At 41.6% G+C, this 25,259-nt stretch overlaps 1 protein-coding gene across 2 annotated transcripts in view; it reads right to left on the bottom strand.

The window, feature by feature from the left end:
* The window catches only part of SEC14L1 (SEC14 like lipid binding 1), a 61,592-nt gene that overhangs the window by 1,852 nt on the left and 34,481 nt on the right, over positions 1-25,259 (bottom strand). For both annotated transcript variants that reach the window (XM_054976292.1, XM_054976291.1), the window contains exons 5-16: positions 23,711-23,839; positions 20,036-20,261; positions 17,702-17,811; positions 15,589-15,778; positions 13,120-13,208; positions 11,190-11,260; positions 9,422-9,593; positions 9,061-9,195; positions 5,425-5,559; positions 4,098-4,349; positions 2,365-2,543; positions 600-701 (exon numbers count right to left, since the gene is read on the bottom strand). In XM_054976292.1, the coding sequence (XP_054832267.1) occupies positions 600-701; positions 2,365-2,543; positions 4,098-4,349; positions 5,425-5,559; positions 9,061-9,195; positions 9,422-9,593; positions 11,190-11,260; positions 13,120-13,208; positions 15,589-15,778; positions 17,702-17,811; positions 20,036-20,261; positions 23,711-23,839 (1,790 nt within the window). The remainder of the gene's footprint in view (positions 1-599; positions 702-2,364; positions 2,544-4,097; positions 4,350-5,424; positions 5,560-9,060; positions 9,196-9,421; positions 9,594-11,189; positions 11,261-13,119; positions 13,209-15,588; positions 15,779-17,701; positions 17,812-20,035; positions 20,262-23,710; positions 23,840-25,259) is intronic.

Here is a 25,259-nt window from a genome sequence, read left to right as displayed (position 1 = left end):
TCCTCTTCCTCAGCAGAGGGCAGCACACATCTGTAACAAAGCTAGGTAAAAATTTCAGCCAGTCACCAGCTGGCCCTTTCTGAAATGTCAAGCATCCAGCCACTGTCTCCTCCAGGCCTCCAGTGGGCAGTAGGGCGGGAGGGGCGCCTGCAGCAGCAGGAAGGGAGAACGTGAGATCACCATAGGAGCCTCTGATTAGTTTAGGTTTATAACGCACTACAGGATTTTTTGGTAGGGTGTTAATGTTAAAAAACAATTTCTCAGCCACCAATACATTGATTACTTTGGGGGGGGGGTTCATTCCAAAGCAGCCCTTGCAGTTCCAAGTTAGGGTTTGTGCAAGCATGTTTAGAAAGTATTATGGCTACTGAGTTAAGTTCAGACACACTCACTTTCAGGTCTAGTTCAAACAAAACCATTACATTTAAATGCAAACATCTACTTTACTATCTACAAAAAGGCCTTCCACACGTGTGTATTTTTTCTTTTCTTTTTTTTTTGCAATTTGTCACTGATGATTTATGCGGCATTGTGGTTGGCCTCCACAGGCGAGGGTCCAGCCATCTCATCCTTTGGCTTTTTGCTGGCTGTGGCACTACCTGGAAATCATGGAGCTGGAATGAGACTGGCTGGAAGAGGTTGTAGCAGCACTAAGTTGAGAAAATCCACTGTGGCTTGATTCAAGGCTGCTCATGGACCCTCTGCAACAAGAGAGAGACACACAGACACAAGCAGAGAAACATTAGGGATGAGAGCTCTTCGGTGCATCTTTAGCATGCCATCTGTTCTGCCCCAGGGCCCAACACACTATAGTAAACAACAACCCCACTGGCAGCTCCTTCCCATGATGCCCAGCAATGAGAGATCTCCTCTCCCCCAAATTCTTCACACAGAGCATAAAGAGTCTCTTGTTTCATACTGAGCACAACACCCCCTTTTGTCCCCACCCCATTCCTCTGGCCCCCCTGCTGAGCACTCACTTCTCCAAGACCTGATGTGAAGGCAAGACACCATTCAAGTCTCTGGCACTGCTGATGACCCTCTTGGTGCTTGGTATCCTGACCGAGGCAAGCTTTACACGGCCAGATACCCCAGAGGACAAAGTGAGGAAGGCATCATTTTCGTCACCTCAAATCTCCAACTCGCCCCCAGATTCAATAAATCAGTTAAAACGTTAACGGATTCTCAGACCGAGCAAGCATATTTTCGTTCTGATTCTCCACAGTGAGAAATTTTCATGAACGACACTGCCATTTGACCAACTTCTCTCAAACGCACTGACGAACATGGCTGCATGACTGGAGTGAAACAGCAGCAGCAGCCAAGGTGAGCACAAGTCCTCCTTCACTGGGCTGGGGGAAACAGGCTTCAATGCAATACTTTGGGTCCAGAGCAAGGCACTTTTGTGATCTTTGCGCCTAAATGCTCTTCCCTCAATCAAGAGGACGAGGGCATCTTTACACAGTTGTACCAACAAACAGCTTCTCACACAGTCTGGCCTGGGATATTCTATACAGCTACCATTCCAAGCGTACAGGCATATATGCTACAGGGCTTAGTTTCCTGACAATCTGGACTTATTTGAAACACCATTCGAGATTTTAATGATGGCAAAAAATGCCTTGAAATGTGTCTGGTCGCCTTCAGAAAATAAGAAACGGGACTAACAATGCTTCGTTCAAACAGGACCTCAGTAGCCTGCTTAGTTTCTAATCCTTCTTTCATGATTATTTTTCTTTTCTAAACCCTGGTCTCCTTATTCTGATCACCATGCCCCTGGTTTTCTGGCACCCAATTTTTTGCCAGGTTTCGTATTTATGCAACCTAAAAAATTGGATGCTTTGGAATTCAGAGGTCATATGACCATGCACAGAATCCTGTGTAGGCAAAACATTCCATTCTGCACAAGATCTTTGCAGAAATGCTATAAAATGAGCATGTACTCCATCCCATATGTGCTTGTCCAATTACAATTCTGGAAAAGTTCGGAACCTGTGAAATACATACTTGGGGTGGAGCAAGGGGAAAGACTTAACAGTGAAGACAGGCAGAGAAGCAGGATGCAGGGAAGTGATATGTAAGCGGTTACTGATGCCAAACTGCTCAGCAACGAAAAAGTACAGTCCACAGTAGTAATTACAATCATGAGCTCCGATCTCGGATTAGTCAGTATTTTTCCCATCTACAAGGCCTGAAGGGAAACCCCCAGTAACTGAAGTGGGAGGCTCCACCTAGATGCTTTACTGTTCTAGGCAAGTCATTCACGGTTTTGTTTTAAAAGAAAAATATTTTGGTTTCCCTTTACAGGACTTTTTGCCCCTGTTAAGATCCCCCAGGATACTACAGGGCCATGGCCGACTATACCTGAAATCTTCTGACCCGATCACTTCTGTGTAGTACATGACTTTGCACTTATGAGATGAGACTTGCAGAGATGCCAGGACATCATCCACACGTGGCAGGCTGGTTGTAGCACAGGCAGGCATGCTGTGGAACTTCCACTGGAGAATGTAGAAGCCAGGCCATCTCGTCACGTGAGACCCCTGAGAGCAACATCAGAAAAAAGGCAGCGGGTTGACTTGTTGAAAGCACCTGCCTGCGCCTCTGGATGGAGAGACCAATTACCACATAGTCCCCTCTTAAAGTGCCCCGTGTGGCAATACTAATCCACAGGGAACAGACGGTTAGCAGGATTCAACTTGGCATATGTGGAACTGGGGTGACACTGGCTACCCATTTGGGTGAATCTCATCTTGCTCTCCGTATGGGAGTACAGAAGAAATTATACCTCCAAGCCCCTAGGGCTCACCCTGCTTCCCTGAAAATCTAGTCTCTGATTACTTGCTCTACAGCCACCCCCAGCATAAAAACAACAACAGCAGTCTTATACACTCCCCTTCTAGACAGATTAGTGCCCAACTTCAGCATGTGTATGATATTGGAGTTTTCCCCCTGTTTCTTGCTTGTAACGATCTGAGTGGCAAGGATTCAACTGCATATTAAGCTGCATATGGAAGATCCTGCTTTGTCTGATCCAGATGTTAGGTTTCAGTTCAAGAAAGACAAGGCCCTCAAGAGCCAGTCTTTTCAGGAAAATATTGATGAAGCTGCCAAGTATAGTACTGACAAGCAGCTAATATACCAGTGTACTTGATTAGGGATGCTTAGGGTCCACGTAGCACTAGTTTACTGGTATATAAAGCCCCAGTGCTGGGATGGCAACAGAAATTCCAATAGTGGAAAGTGGGAGGATACGGCACCTAGAAACCTCTGAGAAGGGGAGCTGAAGGCGGCCAGCCAACCTGATCAGCAGAAGTGAAGCTGACAAGCCGGCCATTTCCACACCTTTAAGTTTGATCCCAGTCATCTCTCCTGCTCTGATCAGCTCGGCTTTCCTTGCCTGTTCTCTACCAGTCCAAGGCAAGAAAGCCTTCTGGGCTTGTGTGTGGACGCACTCCCTATCTTTAATCATTCACCTATAACAGTTTATGGACAAAACCATGTTCTTTCTTATTTTAAAAGAGATATACACAGAGATTATTTTCTGCCATGCCTTAGGAAGAACTGCACTCTTTGTTTTAATTATTTTCCTCCATGCAGTTTTGGAAGAATCAGAGATGCCTTGTTCTGTTCCTCTTCTAACAGGAGAGCTGAATTATGCCTCCAAATAACAGATCCTCATGCACAACGGCAAGTTCTGTGCATGGACACCCGCATATTCACCAGTGGAACAGACTGTTAGAACTGTCCTGGGGAACTGGCAGAAGACAGGGTAAGATGAGCAGTAGAGGAGAAGTGGGGAAATGAGAGATGCTAACTTAAGTTATCTCAGACCCTGCTTACCATTTTAGATTAGAAAGCTCGTGAGATACACAGTTTATCTCTGAAGAATGCACAGCACTTTGCTTTTTTTCTTTAATTTTAAAGTTTCCTTGGAACTAAGCTAGCTACCCTTGGCCTAGATCATAAAAAGAGAGTTTGAGAATGCTTTACTCTGTCTTATTCCCATCAGAAAACTGAAGAGTGATTGGCATGCACTACGTTGAGGGAATTCTATCAGAAGCCAAAACATGGATTACACAGACAGAGAGTCTTACCTGCACGCTTTCCCCCTCCTTACAGATGAGCGGAGACTCTACCATACTGTAGTCCCGCCCCAGCTGCCAGGCTTTGTCTATCAGCTGTATGTTGTTGCCACCAGGAGAGGTAATGCTGTGGGCCCCCAGAGAGTCCTTTTTAGGAGGCTGTGGTGCTCTCTTGGAGTGATAGATGTTAAAGACTATATCACCTTTACAAACATCAAAATCCCAGGTGATCACAGAGGAAGCTTCCACAATCTGAATGAAAATCTAGATTGGGGAAAGAAGTAACATTAGAAGCTCAGCCAAGGCAGACATTTCTTCAGAAGATTAGAAGAGCCATCACCACAGGTCACCGTTAGACTCCACCTTTAACAAGTCCTCCATCATTGTCTTTATTCATGACAGTACTGGCTAGTAAGCAAATGCAAAAGGAAATTAATTGTCTCAGTATCCAGCTTTGTAATCTTTATGAAAGGCATCACATTTTTTAAGCAATACAAGACAGTCATGCCAACCCTTGAGTACAAAATGGTTCTCATAGATCATGTTTGTAGCACATAATGTCAGTTTTCGCTTTTAGTCCTTTCCATTGAATAAGAAAAAGACTGGGGCATGGACTATGACTCAGGAGCCAGAAAAGGAGTCTGGCAAGTCGAACTGTCAAAAGGGACTGTTTCTGCATTAAGCACATGTCCCTGCTTCTTCAAGGAGGAAAGGATTGCAAGTCAGATCTTTCGAGAAATAGTGCTTAGAAAGACTGGTGCGGTGCTCCAGATATTTCTCCAGTTATTAGATGTATATTGAAAGAACAGATTAAATAATGAAGCATGCTTAAAAAATTGGTTTAGGATCTCTAAATATTATGGCTTCATTTGTAGTTTCAATTATACAGAATAGGAAAAAAGATGCAACCCCCTAACCATCTTTTCTGCTAAAAAGAGTAGAGCTTTTAATATATACCTGCACTGAGTTATATTTCCAGCAGGACAAAGAACAACGATAGGTATTCTAGCCTCCCAGTCACTGGTAATGAGAAATACCAGCAATTAAGTTCATGGCTTAGACAACTGGTATGAACAACGGGCTCCAAGGCGTATCTTTTCCAGAAGTAAACCTGAAAAAGAGCCTTGTACAAGATCTTAAATTGTCTTCCTACTCCATGAACAGGAAAATGCATAAATCTTTCTGATCCATGAGAAACAATTATTTTTCAAGAATGAGCCGGCTAAAAATCTGAACTGGTTCCAAGAGACCCAGGCAGGAAGCCTAGTCTAAGTCAACTTAGGTCAAGTCTGTCCTCTTCAGACAACTGGAGCCAAGAAGGAAGAGCAAGGAAACCTACCTCATGTGGAGCTCCTTTGAAGACACTCGCAGACTGATAAATGGTTTCTGTCCATAGCTTTAGGTCTTCATTTTCTAGTTCTTCTGCTGTCCGGTACAGAGATTTGGGAACCAGCCCACCCTCCGGGACTTCACACTTTAAGATTTAATTGAGAAAAAATAGTCAGCAGCATTACAGCTCTGATAGAAAACAACCAAAGAGAATGTGCCAGAAAGACATACTGAAGAGCTCAATCAGCAAAGAATTTTTTTCCACTTCAGTGGAACAAAGCTTAATTTATTACTGAGGCGTACAGATACTTGCTCATTCGTGAAACGCACAGACACACAGACACACAGACACACACCACAACCACCAGGAATGAATCTATGTCATAGACACACAGCAATCATAGATCCAGAGGAGTTAGCCGTGTTAGTCTGTAGTAGCAAAATCAAAAAGAGTCCAGCAGCACATTTAAGACTAACCAATTTTATTGTAGCATAAGCTTTCGAGAATCAGTTCTCTTCGTCAGATGCATGGAGGGCAAAAAGAAACTGGTCAGATATAGAGGATGAGAGGGGAGGGTGGAGTAGATGCAAACAGCTCCTTCTGATATGGAGATCAGTTTGCTTCTGTTAAGGAAATCAGTTACCTCTGATAATGAGATAACCATTCATAGTCCCTATTCAGTCCCAGCTTGACAGAGTCAAATTTACATATGAATTCCAATTCAGCAGCTTCCCGTTGGATTTTGTTTTTGAAAGGTTTCTGTTGGACTACAGTGACCTTTAAGTCTTTGATGGAATGTCCTGGTAGATTGAAGTGTTCTCCCACTGGTTTCTGGACATTGCCATTTCTAATGTCAGATTTGTGTCCATTTATTCTTTTGCATAGAGGTTGGCTGGTTTGTCCAATGTACAGAGCAGATGGACATTGTTGGCACATGAGGGCATATATCAGATTGGAGGATGAGCAGCTGTAAGAGCCAGAGACAGTGTAGTTGATGCCATTGGGTCCTGTAATTGTATTCCCTGGGTAGATATAAGGGTAGAGCTGGCATCTGGGTCTGTTGCAGGGCCTGGTACCTGTGCTGGTGACTCTGCTAGCCGATTCATGATTGTGAGTGAGAAGTGCCCTCCATGCATCTGACGAAGAGAACTGTGATTCTCGAAAGCTTATGCTGCAGCAATCATAAAGTCAATTTTAAAAGCAAACCACCATCTGTTAAGATATATTAAGAAGATAAAGCATGTGTGCCAAGGAGTTCTGAGAATCTAATAAAGAATATCTAGAAGCTAACATTTTGCAATTATATAGTGACTCCATAATCTTTTGAACAGCCTTGTAAGGTAGGTAGGTCAACACTGCTCCCGTATGTCAGATGGGAAGGATTAAGATACAACAGGTTGCCAAAGACTACTTATTGATCTGAGGTAAGATTTAAATCAGGTGGACTTCCCAGCTCATAATTACAAGCATTGCACAAACCTCCTAATATTTAAACATTGTAAGAGTAAGAAGCTCTTGGCAAGTCAATCAACAACTGTAGAGGTTGTTGCACTCTAATGATTATGCTGTATCTGATGATATAGTTCAAGAAAACAGGGTTGCCCTTAGCTGTAACTGTTGTTCACTGAAGTCTTCTTTAGAGGGGCACAAATGGACTGCGCATGAGCAGGCCAGCCATTTGGAGGATTTGTAAAGCTTTAAAAATAGCCGTTTCCCCGCCTAAACAGCTCTGAGGAAGTCATGCCCCCTTTCCATCAATTCCTCCTGTGTTACTGTCAACTTATCCTGAACAAACGTTACTAGGGAGAGATCACAGCAGGGCGGGAAGGAGGGTATATATCCCTGCACAGAGGACTTCAATGAACAACCGTTACACGTAAGTGCAGCCTTGCTTTCATTTTCAGTCCTCTGTGCAGTCCCACATGACAGTGTAAAAGCTACACACCATTGGGACAGAGACTGCAGAACTGCTTAGCCCACAGCAGTATCTCTTCTGGTACTGATGTCCATAGCACAGTGCCTGATGAACACATCTGTTGTTGAGCAGGCAGCCGCTTTACAGATTTCCTGCAATGGAACTCCCTTAAGGAATGCTGCAGAGGGTGCTTGGGATTTGGTCAAGTGTGCTCAGACTTCAGGGTGAAAAGGTAAATGGGCTAACTGGCAGCATAGCTTTATGGCCTGCACCACCCACCTGGAGATGGTTTGGGCCAAGGCTGCCTTATCCCTGGTCTGGTCCAGAGTGGTGTCCAAAAAGCTGAAGATCTTTGGGAATGATTTAGTATGGTCCAAATAAAATAACAGTGCTCTCCTCACATCCAAAGTGTCGAGAGCGTTCTCACCATAAGAAGGTGGTGCAGGAAATGCTGTACTGTTTTGTTTGATTCGTGACTGGTTAATTAAAAGTTGTATTTTATAGGATGTTTATGCTTATACTTGTTAACTGCCTCGAGTGTTCTTGTTAAATATTGTTGAAACCCACCCTGAGCCTGCTTGTGGGGAGGGTGAGCTATAAATCGAATAAATGAAATGAAAAGCAAAAAGCTAGAGGCACAAAGTCCTGCAAAGTATGAAATTTGGATACAATTTTAGGGAGGAATTTCAAGCGGGACCTGAGGACCACCTCTTCATCATGTACTTTAAGGAAAGCAGGGTTTGTCCTCAAAGCAGCTAATTCTCTTACATGTCTTGTAAATATTATTGCCATTTTCATGGACAGCTGGACTAGCGACCAATAGCTGGGAGGTCAAAGAGCTTAGTGATAAGTTTAGTGATAAGGAGAGAGAGATCACTGGGGTACGACTGCTGGAATGGGAGAAACGTGTTGGCCACCTCCTTGAAAAACAACTTAGCTCTACAGTATGAAAACAGGCTTTTCTTATCCACTGGTATGTGGAAGCAACAAATCACCTCCATCTGGGTGCCTAAGATGATCCAGTGGAGAGTTTCTGGACATTCAGTAACGCTTCTCCTATCCTGGCTGAGAAAGTCACTCCTGAGGTAGCAGAGGCAGGGCTGTCAGGCACAGTCTGGGTATGTTGCGATGCCGAACCTGCCCATAATATAACGCATCTGGCCTCTGAGGCAGGTGCATATAGCAACTCCTGATTTCAGGGATAGTAGTTGAAACCTCTGCTGTTGTGGCCAAAATGAAGCCATCATGATACTGTGAAAAAGATAGGACAAAGGCAGGAACAGTGCAATCCTAAACAGAGTTGCTCCAGTTTAAGCCCATTGATTTCAATGGGCTTTGACTGGAGCAACTCTGCTTAGGATTGTACTGTAAGTATCTCATCAGGATATACCTAGTGCCTTTGCTGCTGTGTATTTTGCATGGCATTCTGCTGATCGTGGGAAATGGTAGAAATGTGTAATGCAGCCCACCCCACCCCCATCTCTCTTATCTGGAATGCATCCCCATTGGCAGGCTGTTGCCTTGGAACAAGCTACGCAGATCCTCCAAGCAGCTGGCCTGCACGTTACAAGATGTTACTTAAGAACATCTTGTTTCTTAAGTAATGCTCCAGAAACTGTAATCTATCCCTGTTGTGCCACAGTTATTGTCTGGATTAAAATAAGTCTGAATATGCAGTATGTAATTTTTAGTGTTCATGTTTTAAAAACAACAATTCTGTTTACACCTACCACGCATTCTCCACCAAGGAAATCTGGAATGATTTCTTTATCGATATAATCCAACAAACCACCAGGACCTTGATAGTCATTCCCTGCATAAATGAGGAATTTTTTTCGAGTGTTGTCATCAATGAATGGACTAACCTGTAAATAAAATGGAGTGAATTCAATGCTCAGTTCCCTCAGCCAGCTTCCAAATATTCACTATTCTTCCAGGCCAACACAAATATTGATTTCCTATTTGGAGTTCTTGTTTTGGTTACAAAAATAAAAGACATTATAAAAACAAGTAATAACTTATTGTTTCTAAGCACAGGCAAGACCCCCACGTTTAAAACATACATCCCAAGGAAAGGGAAACTGAACTTACCAATGTCCAAAGTACCGGAAACACCCTGGGAGCTCGCAGAATGAGAAGGCGCCCCAATGTTTCGGGATAATTAGCTTCAACCACCTCAATGATCCTTAGCAAGGCCTTAACACCAGGTCTCCATAAGTGCCGCATATTCAAACCCTCCAGGTCTACTAAACAGGTCCAAGAGCTGTTTCCCCCCCACAAAAAAATAAAAAAAATTAGTTATGGGCTAAATGAAATATGCTGATAGATCTACAAGGTCATATTCAAACCACTGAACATTGTGGATTTTATTTCCAAGGCTCAAGCAGCCAGCAGGTACCAAAAACAACACAGGGACAAAAGATCTAGCCACCTGTTCTCAAGCCCATGCAGTTATTGTATTACTCTATTTCAGAATTCATTACTCCAGGGCCCTGAAGGTATAAAAGAGTTTTTTTCAAAATTAACTGTACAACGATGAATATTTATGCCTGGTTTTTCACCACAAGAAGACAGCGTAGTAAGTAAATGGAAAGCAGTCATTTCAGAAACTGACTCAGTTCCATGGCTTGGATCCTGCTGAAAATCAATACTGAAAGGAAGATTTCCATCAGTGGAGTGTAACTTCTGCCTCCCCACTCCTGCTGCAGCCCACTGCTGCCCTCTTGCCCCATTTCTGTCCCTGGTAACCAGGTACAGCATGAGGGGGGAGATGAAGATTTGCCGTGGGATTGTGGAATCAGCAAAAATCTCCCTCATGTTTGTATGGAAATGACCAGCAGGATTCAATCCCATATGCCTAAACTGAGGAAGAGGTCTTCAGCCAGTCTGGTACAGACACTTTGCACCAACATCTGTCTCTCAGCAGTCATTTTGCTGGGTGGGGGTGGGGGTCACAGGCAACATTGCCAGCCAAGGTTATTAACAAGGCACGTAAAAAAATAACCTCTGAAAGTCAGAGGTTCTTTTCATGTAGCACCTTGACTAGAATACCAGAAAGAATTCTATGCTCTGGAGGACATCTTCAGATATGTCATTTGACCAATTCAAGTTCGAGCTAATAAACTGATCGCTTGTGAAGAATGAAACTAAACAGGGAATTTGGTGAAAGTGTCTCCATTCTTTCCACTCCTGCCCTTGAATGGCTAATGCAGTGTAAAGAATTCACATACTGGGAGGTGGGGAAAGGCATATTCTTTCTGTTCAATTTACGATTTCAAACTGGTCATTTCCTTTCAAAGGTACCTTCATAACTTTATGCAACTACAGACTTCAGCTTCTTCAGCCTTTCCTTGACTACAATCTCCCCTCAGACCTGTCAGCCTATCCTTACAAAATAAAATGGGCTCTAAAGATTTCATTTTCAAAAGATTCCAAAAGAGACCTGCTACAGCCTTATAGGCTATGAGCACTGGACAACATGTTGTGACAAATATGTTCTGTTCAAACTGATTCGCTTAGGTAATCTTGTCATCACCACCTTAGAACATTGGACAGGGAAGTGCCATTATGTTTATTACAACAACAACATTCGATTTACATACCACCCTTCAGGACAACTGAACGCCCACTCAAGAGCGGTTTACAAAGTATGTTATTATTATCCCCACAACAAAACACCCTGTGATGTGGGTGGGGCTGAGAGAGCTCAAGTGGAGGAGTGGGGAATCAAACTCAGTTCTCCAGATTAGAGCCCCGCACTCTTAATCACTACACCAAACTGGCTCTCTTAGCATAGATACTCCCCATCTTTAGCACACTATCACTCATTCCATTCCATGTAATAACTATTCTCCATTACCTTATAGGTCTTCCAAACACTTTTGTATTTTCTTCACACCTCCTCAAACCTTCTTCATTTATAGACAGCACCTGCATTTAAATAGAAAGCCAGAGAGAAGGATGTTCTGAAAAGGCTGTTACAAATGGCAGTGGTTACAATATGGGGGAAACAGCTACTTCCATCACCTACATTTTAGCTTTATTTGGTTATCCTTCAGTATTAGCAGCAAGTAGCTGAACAGGCAGGCAATTTCCAATTTATTTCTTGCCAATGCTCCAATTTCACACGCTTAAATACCTTCAACATCTCTGCTTACTTAAGGACCTTAATGGACAATCCCCTTTACATGGAAAATGCTTCAGCCTACAAATGTGTTTCTTGCTACTATCTTTCCAGCTTGATTTTTAAAATCAAAAGGTGAGTATAATTGCAGGCACTACTCAAGAAATTCATGTGCAATGGTCTGCATAAGGCCGTTTAACATTTCCCCACGTTTGTTTTTATCCAATGACCAGCACAGCAATATACTCTAGTGATGTCTCAAGAAGCAAGCTTTGATGGCCTCAAGATCTTTGAGCAGTATTAGTGAACTTGCTATGAACATAGCTGAGGCCCTTTTCCTTTGGGGTGTTACACTTTCAAATCCCAATATTGAACTTTTCCTGTAATCTTTAATTTTACTCTGAGATGCCGGCTGTGAGCACATCACATGCACATTTTCCATTATGATGCTGACAGCATCAAAAGATGCTAGGAAGTGGTGCAAACTGCAAGTGATTTCCCTGTTGGAAGAACAGCATAACCAAGGAAGATATTTAAGCAGAATGACTCGCTCTTCAGGGGCTGAAAGAACATTTGAAGCTGCAGACTAGTTTGAAATGCTTCATTAAAGCAGTAAACTGTCGCACTACAAGCCTGCAACCTATCTACAGTTAGCCCTTGTCTAGAGATGCTGTGGCAATGAGGTGGCAGAGTGGACCGATCCCTTTAAACTGCAGGTTGTAGTAAAGAGAGGCAGATTGTCACATTGTGATGTTCTATGCAAGTACAGAAGTAGCAGACTACTTAGAATCTTTCTTGTCTCTCTCCACTGATATAATTTTTCATGCTACCCCAGCCCGGCAGAGGGCTCCTCTGTAGTGGCACCAAAGTGCTGAAACTCTCTCCCCAAGGAGATTTGCCTGTCCCCTTCTGTTGCCGTCTTCTGCCAGTCACTTCGGACTCCATCAGTGATCCCTCCTCCCTCCCCAATGTTTTTAATTGTTTTTACCTTTTTATTTATTTTACATTGTTTTAATTATGTATTTATGTGTTGGTTTTAATGGCTTCCCAAGTATTTTATTTTGTATGTTTTAAATCTGTTAGCTGCCTCGGTGACCCCATGGGGGCAGAAGGATGGAGTAAAAAGTTTGTTGATGAATAAAAGTCAAACAAACACAAATAAGCAGGCCTTTTACCAGCCATGATGATATATCATGAAATCTTTGTCCCCTGGTTATGTGAATTTTACTATTGGTTATATTCTTGCGAGACTCCTGAATTGTAGTATATGTTTTTAGCTTTAATATATAATATTTATTTTTGTTTTTAATGCTATGGGGCTTATCTGGAGAGAGGTGGTATAAAAGTCTAAATAAATAAATAAAAATAAGCTCTCTCCAAATGCAATCCCCTCTAGACTCAGTACATCTCCCACCCACAGTCTGAAACAATATAATCCACTCTGCCACCTCAGAGATTCTATCATCTCCTGATGTAGGCAGAGACCCAAGCCTGAAAACAAAACAAAAACGAAACCCTTAAAAGTCAAGAATCATCACGGATGACTAGATGATATGTTCAGAATCAACACAGGCTGCTGAGACAAACACCATTATAGTGCGGAACGCAATAAAATAGAAGTATCACATCCACTGGCAAGCATACAAACTGTACTGAAGAGACTTACATAACGAAGCAAGGCTTCCTCTCCAAGAGCTCGTACTAAACCTTTGGTATCCATCTGGCCAAGTCTTAGCACATACAGCGGGCGCCCATCTGAACAACAAAAGCAGTAGCAACTTTATAAAAATCATTCTCTTAGGCACCCTTACTTGTGAGGGCCCTTATTTATGTGGACCACCAGAAAATTCTGTAAAAACACGACAGCCTTGGTTTTTCTAACAGGTTTTGGGAGACTAGTATTTCAAGGTAGAGATGGGCACGAACCACAAGATGAACTAAAGTTTGTCACGAACCAGGCCAGTTCGTGCTTCGCGAAACAGCGGTTCGTGGAAGCCCATTTTCCATGAATTTCCATGAACTGGTCTGCCGGTTCATTTGGTTCAGGTTAAACCCCAATACCCCTTCCTGTGCCGCTGCTAAGCGGCAGGGAAAGGGGCATTTCCACCCTCGGATCAGCTGCTTGTCGGGGATCTCCCCAATAAGCAGCTGATCCAAGCCTGCGAGAGTGAAATGCCCCTTTCCCTGCCACTTTGCAGCAGCACGGAAAGGGGTATTTCCACCCCCGGATCAGCTGCATGTCAGGGATCTTCCCGCCAAGCAGCTGATCCAGGCGTGCCGCTGCGCAGTGACAAAGAAAGGGATATTTTCACCCCTGTATCAGCTGCTTGTCAGGGATCTCCCTGACAAGCAGCTGATTCAAGCCAGCGGGGTGAAATGCCCCTTTCCGTGCTGCTGGGGGCATTTAAGCCCCATGAACCACAAACCAGTTCGCAAACTGGGGCAAGTTCATGAAAGTTCATGGTACGTGAAATGAGATGAACCATGAACCACACGGTTCGTTTTTTCCCAGTTCGTGCCCACCTCTATTTCAAGGTATGTGTTACACTTTAAGAGACTCAAACACAAAGAGCTTCCACTCTTGTTTTCCTAGAATATTTGATAAGGAGATATTATTCAGAACCTAGCCTTCTTGGTAACAGGGAAATTTGTGTTTTTTAAGCCATGATGGAAGGTGGAACTTGAAACCATCCATCACAGCATGATTTTAGGATGGGTCTGAAATATCCCAGGATGCAGTCTGAAGCTACACAACACAGCAGCTTTGCTGAAGCCAGTTCTGAATTTGGTCAGTGCTGGGCTGGGAGACTTAATGGGACCCTACTGTATGTCATCTTGAACTTTGGAAGAACAGGATGACATTTATAGAAGGTGGAGCATTAATCCATTAAAGTAAGTGATAGGATTTATACCATAGAATCTTCATAATATGGAAGCAAGAGCTCTGCATGATCTTCTGAGGTAGTTCTGAAGCTCTGGAACACCCTCCTTAAAAGTAATTCTCAACATTCTTGAATTCAAGGAAGACGCATCAAAGCTGCCTTCTTGAATTCAAGAAAGCTGAGAACTGCCTTTCTAATGTAACCCTATGCTCCTGCAATTTAAAAACCATCTACAATTTCTTACAGAAAGCATTTCAAACCTTATATGTTTATGCAATCACATTCTTAAACAGCTAGCATTCTTTTAGGGTATGCATGTGTGTCAAGCTTAAACAATAAGAAAGTGACCAAGCTGATTAGATAGCCCGAGTTCAGAAATAATAAATCTTCAAACTCCTAAAAACTTGTCTCCTCTTCCTATTGGATATGGATCACAGCATTCAAAACTAGTAAGACTCAGTTGGCTATCACTATGTTTCAGACACTACAGAAGATTTATTGTGACAGCTTAAGGCTAGGATAACGACAACTTAAGGCTGGGCTACTGTCATAGAACATGTGTTAACAATCTGTATAAACATGACTTCCAAATAGTTGGCATTGTGTTGCTCCTTTAAAATCTCAATTTCCCAGTAAGTGAGCAGAATAAGAAGGTTTTGAAGGTGTGCTCAACCAAGGCTACAAATGTTGGTGTAACTGTACCAACTTCATTATCCTTTGGAAGCCACACACAGACCACATGATGCACTGATATCTCTTAGCACAGGTCTAGCTAAGTAAAGCCTTCTACAGGTAAAGTTCTTCTTCTCAAAACAGGTAGGGTGGCAGGGCATTGGGAACATATCTAATTTCTGATGGAACCTCAAACACTATGCTTTATATACCCTTTTTTGTACTGTTTTCAGTTTCTCTGTATCTTTAAGTAGAGGACACCAGAACATTTCTTCTTATAAGCAGAATGTTCAGAAACTGACCTTTGTCCCTTACGCTCACCAAGCCTAGGCCCTGAAAATGATGCATTGGGACTTGAACCCAGGGTCAAGGTGTTCCCTCGAGGGGCATTATCATTCTCCTGCACTCTGTCTGCTGAGCCCCCCAATGCAGTACATGTAAATATCTTAGACATCTGTTCTATCATCACAGCATACCTGGCAAATCAGGGCTGCACACTTTCCAACATCCTTCAGCTCTACTATGTAAGCCTTGTTAAAGTGCTGAACTTGAGCAGGCACTCCAGGAACCTGTTACTATACCTTTGTCATGGTGGTGCCAACCTCCTGCATAGTAATCTTCCAGTACTTGAGGAGGGTTCCAAGTATCCAGAATATAATCCACCTGGTGCTGTTTGCGCCATGTTAAAGACTGGCAGAGAATTTCTCTGGCTTTGTCAATATTGAAATCTCTAGCACGCAAGAATCTTAAAATGTGTTCATCCTTGGGGATCTGTAAAAATGGGGGGGAGTTAGATGCTTTCCCTACAGTTAGAAACTAAGCAGCATTTGCCATTGACTTGCAGTAAACGATCCCATTTTCCTCTACATCAAAAACTAGATGTTTTAGCTGATTAACTGTAAATTCTTGCATCAAAATCATCTCTTTGAAAAAAATCTACTGCCCAGTTTATCGCAGCTACTTTTGAAATCACGCAAAGTTTTAAACAATTAATCTAGCTAACCTATCAACTGAACACTGCATCTCTACTAAAGATTACTTTGGGGAAATTTTGAAAAACACAGTTTTAGATGGCATGCTCTCCTGTGCCTTAGAGGGAAAGGTATTTCTATCACGTTTACAGTTTCCTTTAGCAGTGCAGCAAGTGGGCCATGATAATCATTCGCTAAATGAGATTATTCAGTAAATAATAATGCAAAGCAGAAGCGGACCCTTGCATAAACAGAACAGGAGCTCATGCAACAGCACAAGGCAATATCTACCAATCTTTCCTTCAGCCTCACGCCATGTATCCCGCACTGTTTGAGGAAAAGCTTTGGGGGAGCAGCAAGAAGGAAAAGGCACCAAAGATCACTTCTGCAACACCTACTTTTTTTCCTGATATTTATCAGTTTTCCTATTACTGTTCTTGATATGAATAATGGTTTCAATAAAAATTAAATATAGTACTTTTCTAAAGTATGGGGCAGCAGAAAGCCTGGAAGTAACCTAGATGTTATACAATAGGAGGGCAGAAAGGGATCTGACCAGAAGCAGAAAGAAGACAATAAAAGAAGCACAGTGAAATCTCAGTGAGAGCAGAGTGCTGTAAGGGCTTCAAAAGGAGAAAAGGGAAGCGATTTGAGTGCGCGGGGGGGGGGGGGGTGGACTTTCCAACGTTCACTAAAGTTATTTTCAGGTAACACAATCTAAGTTATTCTGAAAACAGATGATGAACAAATTACAATTTATTCTAACTTGTAAAGTTGCACATTTAGGTTCAAGCCAATGGAGTCCATTGGTATCCCACTAGACTTGGGAAACCTGCATTCAGGTTTCTCTACACAGCAGCAACTGCAGGGATGCTACCATTAGACATGTATCTTGGGAAGCAATTGCAAACGCCTTGTCATGCACCTGTATGCCATATGGGTTTCTTACCAACTTTTTACATGGCCGCCTAAAAGTCAGACCTCAGCTCTTTGATCTAAACGAAAATGAGTGAACTGGCTTACAGAACTAATCAAGCAACAAAGCCAAGTAGGAATGTCTGTCCTCTTCATAGGTAGTAGAAGAGGGGAGATTGAAGGGGAAGAGGAAGAGTCAACAGTCTCACTCCTTTATCAAGACAGCCTGTTCCATGTTTGTAAGCAATGTGTCACAGAAAACAGGAGGAAAGACAGAATGCTAGAACTTGTGTACTTGTGGAAAAGCAAGATGTACTCATATACTTTCACATCAATTTACACCAACATTCTATAAATTATCAACCACTTGTCCAAACATGTATTCTACCATCCTTTCAGACACAATGCATAGTGAGAAAAACTCTGAACTAGTGTAATGGCCAAGGCCTCATTTGTAACAAGTCTTGGCGTTGCACCGTACATCCCTTAAGGAGACATGATAAAAACTGTTTAATTTGTACTGGTTTCATAACTGTAATCATACCAAACGATGTCTGGGCTGCCAAGCCGAAGCTTTGTTCTCTTTGAGTCTGAAAGCATGTAGTCTATGCACTTTGGGAACTAGATTGAAAGATTAGACATTTTTAGTACACAAAAAACTAAAGATATCAGGTTCAAACTAGTTCAAGGCCAATTTGCGCAGAAACTGCTGTCCCCCTGGATGGATTACTGACATTCTGCCAGACAATCTTGAACGTTGTGCACTTTTCTGATGGACAGGAAGCCAAGCGGGAGAATAAATTCTTACTTTGCCCTTGTGTGTTTCCTGGAGCCACTGTCGAAGCCTGATGAGGCAGCTTTCCTGAAGTGGTGTCAGATCGCCTAGATATCTCTTGATGTAATCAGCGTCTAGCTTGTCTGAAATAGTATTTACACAATGCTATTAGAGGCACTTATTACTAGGTAAATTAACAAATGGGATTCCTATGCATGTACTTGAAATTGAAGCACTTGTCATTTACAAAGTCGACTGCCATTTTCAAGCCTTTGCTCCTAGCTGCACACCACATTTTCCCCTGGGCCTATACCCTTGCGAATTCACTGCTGGGAACTCAATTCCTAACTCAGGGACGGATTCAATTGAGCCTTCTGTCTCATGCAGCTTTCCCAGCCTGAAATGGCCCTGGGAGCTCTATATAGCCCACTGGAAGCATGTATATTAATGTGTTACAAAAAAAGATTTCTCCAGTGGGGCAAACAGCACTCCTCCAGAACAGTTTGGGGTAAGGAAAGGGGGGGGGGGTGTCATAAGCACCATCTCCTTGGGATAAACAGGAGAAGATTCTGTCATCTTTTCTTCCTCATGCAACTTGGACCAATCAAATTTGAAAAGCTGAACAGAATGCTGGAGTGGGGGTGCGGGAAAGAACCTGAGGCAGTTCAAAAGCCAAAAAAAGGGGGGGAGTATAGTTGCCAACCTCCAGGAAGGGGGTAGAGATCTCACAAAAATTACAACTGATTTCCAGATTACAGAGACTGGTTCGTCTGAAGAAAATGGCTGCTTTGGAGGGTAGATCCTACAGCATGTACCCTGCTGGGCTTCTGCCCTTCCCCAAACCCAACCCTCCTGAACCTCCAGGAATGTCCCACCCCAGAGCAAGCACCTCTAGGAGTTAGATTGTGCAGGGAGAAGGGACAGAAGGTATCCTGACTAGGCAGGGAGTCTAGCAGGGACTTTAGAGAATTATTTAGTTAGTAGGGCTTGAGGGCTGTTCCTATAAAACAACAACAACAGAGAAGTGTTAAGGTGTCTAGTTATTGTTTCTGAGACTCTTAAAAACAACTTATTTATTAACCCTTAAGCGCAAAATACTTCCCAGCTCTGGAAGTGTGTGTCACTTAATATACTAGAGAGTTGGAAGAGATTAAATGTCACAGTAACCAAGAAAAAAATTAAGTGAGTTTGTTACTCTTGAGAGTCTTGACTCCTATGTTCTCATCAACACATAACCCACAGCAAACCACAAAGAAAAGAGGTCCTGATTGGTATCTGCTGTGATCTCTGGTTTAAGATTTAAGGAATCTTGTGTGTGTAAAAAAGAAAAAGAAACAAGAAAGCCATTTTGCCTCACATTTCTAAACAACAACAACATTTAATTTATATACCGCCCTTCAGGACAACTTAACACCCAAACAGAGCGGTTCACAAAGTATGTCATTATTATCCCCACAACAAAACACACTGTGGAGTGGGTGGGGCTGAGAGAGCTCCAGAGAACTGTGAGTAGCCCAAGGTCACCCAGCTGGCTTCAAGTGGAGGAGTGGGAAATCAAACCCATTTCTCTAGATTAGAGTCCCGCACTCTTAACCATTACACCAAACTGAGGGTGGTGAGGTAGTTAACAACCCTCCAGCCTAAGGAACTTGATCTATGGTAAAAATAAAATATATAGAGAAGTTAGAGGCCTGGATAAGGAGTTGTGATATTCCCCATGTTTCTGATATTAATCAGGCTTGCACATGCCTGGGAAATAATGAGTTCCAATCACAAAACTCCAGGTGCACATCCAATTGAATGGACCCAGGGAAAATGTGTAGTTAGACCCTTTTTTTGTATCTTATTTTATGAAGTCAGCTTTAGTGGCCCTTTCCCCCCCTATCAGTTCTAATACCTAGGGACCCCAGATAGTTCCAGCAGTACCAGATATTCCACCTCTATTACCACTCAAGTCCTCAACCAATAAAAACTTCAATTGCCACCAGGACTCCATTTTTTCAAATGGATGAAGAAGTTCAAATTTTGCACACGTCATTTTAAGATACTTTTTCTGCAGAAACTTCAGGTTTTTCACTGTAAGCAGACTTCTTGCCTGCGTCTTTAGAAGCCAGAGGACCAAACTATATAGCATATAGAAGATGTGTGTTCAGATCTTGCAATATTTTTGTTTCTACTTTAATGCACCAATGGGAAAGTGGAACCATGTTTATGTGAGCTACGGTGCTAGGAAGAAGATGTTTAACCCTCCCTGATTCCTTCATCATTCTCCTTTAATCTAAATCCCCCCTCCTGCCAGCTGTTCAAAGGGCAGAAAGAACAGAAAAAAGCAAATACACTAGAAATCAGTACAGACAATCAACTCACCATCAGGTGTTCCTGCTGTCAGATCTGAGGCACTGTTGCAAGACCCAATATCCTTAGCGATTAGTCCCTCCTTAGTGTCAGGTATGCTGACTGGAGAGGACAGCGGCCTTCCTACACGAGATAGGCTGCGCTCAGATGTCAGTTTGACAGGTTGAGTCCAACGAGGAATAAACATTATTCCTTCTTCATTTAGCTGCTTCAAGTAGTACTCTATTATTTCTTTGCCCTTTGAAAGCAAGGCAGTTATTTAGTCAATCTACAAAGCAACTCTAAGAAATTGCACCACTAGTTTGTAATTCTGGACAACTATATCTACTCTTAAAAGAACACTGCTTAGACGAACTCCTTATTCGTCACTTCACCAGCACTGAAATATGAGTATAAGGGAAGAATAAACGTAGCCCCTTGGTTCTGCAAAAAAAAATGCAGCAAGCTCCCCTTCCCCACAAAGGCAGATGTCCTACAATCTCCTCCTTGATATGTTTAGGTTTAGCTTGGTTCAACTAGGAGGCATGGGGCTTGCTTCTAGACATTGTCTTTCAACAAATTATTTTTATAGCATACTTTCTGTCAATAGCATTAGAAGTAGCTTACATTAAATACAAATTATAAATTATCAGCTAATGTAATGTGGATAACTGTACCTCCTATAATAGTTGAAGTGGGAGCTTAATATTCCAGTTTCCCCTTTTTCACAAATACTCTAGGGTCAGTAACTTTAGAACTGCCTGCTGTTTAGGACACAGAACAATTACCAGTACTGCTGGTCAAATTATAACTGTCGCTAGGCATTAGAGACTTCAGTTGCCATTTCTTGATTTAATTCCCCCAAGGAATCCTGGGTGTGAGTGAACCAAAGTGAACTGGATTATGACATTTCCCGTCAGAAAATTACGAAGTGTTTTACTCTGGAAATGACAAACTTAGAAGAAACTGTTTTGTTTTTATAGTGAGGCAAGACAGTATAAGCAATCAGGAGCTATAATGCAAAAATCTGACCAAACAGAATCAGACTTCATGGAAGGCTTGTCAGCAAGTTTACGCTCCAACTACAAATGATGAAAAAGAAACTGAATTTTTTTACACAAGTGTACAAGAAGAAATCAATCATACACAAACAGGATGCACTGGTAACAACAGGTGACTGAAATGCAAAAGGAGACAAAGCAGAATCAAACATTGTAGGAAACTTTGGACTACGATTACAAAATGAAGCAGGGCAGAGAATCATAGAATTCTGTGAAGCTAACAATTTATTCATTGTAAACACATACTTCGGGCAACCAAATAGATGACTGTATTCATGGAAATCATCAGACAGTCAATATAAGAATCAAATAGATTATACAATTGGAAGTGGAAGATGGAGAAGCTCTATTCTCTGCTAAAACAAGACCCAGAGCTGACTGCGGTACTACAGACCTTTAATTGTTAATATCAAAAATTAGCAAAAAAATGAAGAGAAAAACTAAAAGAATCATAGTGCCAAAATACGATCACAATAACATTCTTGAAGAACTGAAAGACCATGTAAAGAACAAATTTGCATTACTAAGTTTAATTAATCATGAACTGGAAGAACTGTGGGCTGGAACTAGAGATCTTATGAAGGAAGAATCTGCAAAAACTGTTCCTGTAGCCAAAAGAAAGAAGAAACTTAGATGGATGACTGATGAAACTCTTAAAATTGCTAAACAAAGACAAGAAGCAAAAAAGTAAAAGGTGACAAATGAATTAAAATTCTAAATGCAGATTTGCAGAGACTTGCATGAAGAGACAGAGAACTATTATAATAACCAGTGCACAGAAATAGAAGAGAACAAGAAAAAAAGAACAAGATCCAGGAAATGAAAGAGAAATTCAAAATCCAGATAGGCATGCTGAAAGATCAACATAGAAACACAGAATCTAATCAGGTCAAAATAAAGAACTATACAGAAAAGATGAATGAATGACAGATTCCTTCAAGGAATAATCTTTTGATCAAGAGCCTACATTTTTAGGAAGTGAAGTGAAAGCTGCACTCAAAGCAACCATGAGAAAAAAATTACCTGGAATACATGGGACATCAAAAGAGTTATTTCAAGCTACAGAAACTGAGTCCATCAAAATCTTAAAAATGGCAACAGATATGGAAAACAAAACAATAGCCCACAGACTGGAAACACTCAAGCTACATACCAGTTCTAAAAAAAACAAAAAAAAGATGCCAAAAACTGCATACCAGAGAATTTCAGAAGAAAATTGGCTTGTGTTTTATAAATTACAGCAAAGCTCTTGATTGTGTGGATCATGACAAGCTATGGATGTTGAAAAAAGAAATGAGCATGGCATAACCTCTGACAGTGTTGATGCACAGCCTGTACTCTGGACAAGAGGCCACTTTTAGGATAGAATATGGGGAATTAGATGATTTCCAACTAGCAAATGTGTCAGACTGGGATGTATGTTATTCCCCTATCTGTTCAATCCATATGCAGAACATGTTGTAAGGAAAGCTGAATAGATTTAGAAGAAGGTGGAGTGAAAATTCATGGAATATTAAAAATTTGAGATAATGCAAATGATACCATGTTACTGGCAGAAAATAGTGAAGATTTGAAATGACTATTGAAGGGGGTTAAAGTGCCAGAGCAGGATTATAGCTGAACATCAAGAAGACAAAACTAATGACTATCAAGGGATTACACAATTTTAAGGGTGATAATGTAGAAAATGAAATTGTTAAAGATTTTCAATTCCTTGGCTCAATTGTCAACCAAAAGGGAGACTGCAATGAAGAAATCAGAAGGAAATTGAGACCTAGAATGGTAGCCATGAAGAACTAGAAAAGATCCTTAAGGATAAAGATGTGTCGCTGGGGATCAAGATCAAGATAGTCTACGCTATGGTGTTTCCTATTACTATGTATGGATGTGAACGTTAGACAATAAAGATGCTGACTGGAAGAAAATTGATTTATTTGAAATGTGATACTGGAGGAGATTTTTACAAGTATCATGGACAGCCAAAAAGACAAATAAGTGGGTTCTAGATCAAATCAAACCTGAATTCTCCCCTGAAGCTAAAATGACGAAATTGAGGCTTTCATTCTCTTGTCATGTCATAAGAAGATAAGACTCACTGGAAAATTCAATAATGCTAGGAAAAGTGGAAGGCATAGGAAAAGAGGAAGACACAAAATGAGATGGCTTGACTCTATAACGGAAGCCACAGCCTTATTTTCAAGATCTGAGCAAGGCTGTTAATGCTAGGATGTTTGGAAGGTCATTAATCACAGGGTTGACATAAGTCGGAAGCAACTTGATGGCTCATCTCTCTCTCTCTCTCCACACACAAACACACACACACACACACACACACACACAAAGACTTGTCCAATAGAAAGCATAACTGGACCACCAGCACGTATACTCATATACTTAGCAAAGTTTGATGCCTTGTGATCTATTACTGGCACTGGCAAAAGAATTGGTTAATATTTAATGCTGAATCATTCAGTATTCTGAGGCTCTTCAGTTCCAACAACCCATATTGTCCAGACAAGTATTTGCCACTAGCAGAGAATGAGAGCAATTACATAACACCACCCAGAAGCGGCAACAAAAACTTGCTGACAACTGTACCAGCAAGCCATATATATATAATTTATAAACTCTCAATTTAAAATCCCACCTTTTTAATATTGCTGGTGTATTGTTTCATGGCAATCTTTTCCACAGTGCTTTCAAAGCCGAAGAAAGATTTGATATCCAAGCTTGCAGATTGCTCAAAACAGGTCCAGTCTTCATTGTCTGGGTGCACCTGGAGAGTTGGGGAGGGGAGGCATGCACATGCCATAAGAAAGCTGATCAACAATAACTGGCTAACTGCTTCAAGTACGGTGTGTTATGTATGCTGGAAGAGGTAGCATCTTCCTTTTCCTTAGTGCTCTTATCAAAATATGAAAAAGACTTGCCTTTCACAGTAAGGTGCCAGCAATTCTTAAGAGCAACTATATGTAATATGAACCACAATGGCATGTGGCTACCCAAGGCATCTGGTGTGAATTGTTTGAGAATAAGAGTCTGACTATCACATCAAGAGGTTTCAAGAGAAAGTTTTACTGAGAACACATTTATTAGCTGCATAGTTCTCCTGACTTTTAATCAAGCCTAAGTAGCTTAGTATTCCTTGCAATACAGCAAACAATCAATGGACTTAGACTAGAGTAACTTTTCTTAGGATTGAGATGCATCTGACGAAGAGAGCTGTGGTTCTTGAAAGTTTATGCTACAATAAAGTTGGTTAGTCTTAAAGGAGCTACTGGAATCTTTACCATTTTGCAACTACAGACTAAAGAAACAAAATCTTCATGAGCTTAGATAGTTTAAAGTGATAATGACGAGTTATGTCTGTGTGAATTGGGTCTGTTTAAGTGTACAGTTCATATTTTGTTGGTGTTTGTATGGCTTATGGCTTCGGCCGGAAAAGCAATAAACAATTTATTTAAAAAAAACTACAGACTAACACAGCTAAGTCCTCTCAATCTTTTTAGGATTGCTCTGTTAATAGACAATACAAATTTCCAGGATCTGCCCTTTTACGAAACTTCTAATGTACCCCCCACTATCCTAGAAGTTACCTATTCCTGTCAAGAGGCTTGGAAAGCATTAGCAAGCGGTCTACATGAAAGGAATAAGCATTACAACATCCTGACCCCATGGAGAGTATAGTGTGGTTAACCCAATGAAATTAATTGGATACCTCTAGCTAAGGGTAGGCTACAATGTGAAATCTGAAACATTTCATTTTGAGCAGTCTGCGACTAGTGTTTTACTAAGTTATTTCTTTACCCTGAATATTTTTAGCTGAGAATACTGATTAATACTTTATTCTTCAACATATTCTATTCAACTTCTGTAAAATCCTTCAATTCAAAGGGCTGGTTATGACCTTTAAAGCCCTTAAAGGCTTGGACCCATATATCTGAAAGATCATCTCTCCCCATGTCTACTTGGCATCTACTGGAGCCCCTCCCCCCCAATGGCTTGGTCACCTCTTTGTGGAACAGGATTCTTGAAGACTTGAGGGAGGCACTGTTTCTGGAAGTTTTTAGATGATTCAAGGCTGCTTTATTTGCTAGGGCTTTTAATGGGATTTGAGCTGCAGGCATTTTCTAGGAGGTGGAGCTAACATGGTTTTATTGATCATTTATGATTTTATTTTAGAACCGTAAACTGTC

The sequence above is a fragment of the Eublepharis macularius genome, chromosome 4 (genome assembly GCF_028583425.1).
Source record: "Eublepharis macularius isolate TG4126 chromosome 4, MPM_Emac_v1.0, whole genome shotgun sequence".
In the NCBI taxonomy this organism is placed as follows: Eukaryota; Metazoa; Chordata; class Lepidosauria; order Squamata; family Eublepharidae; genus Eublepharis; species Eublepharis macularius.
Note: the sequence above shows the minus strand (reverse complement) of the source record. Positions and strands in the feature narration are given on the sequence as shown.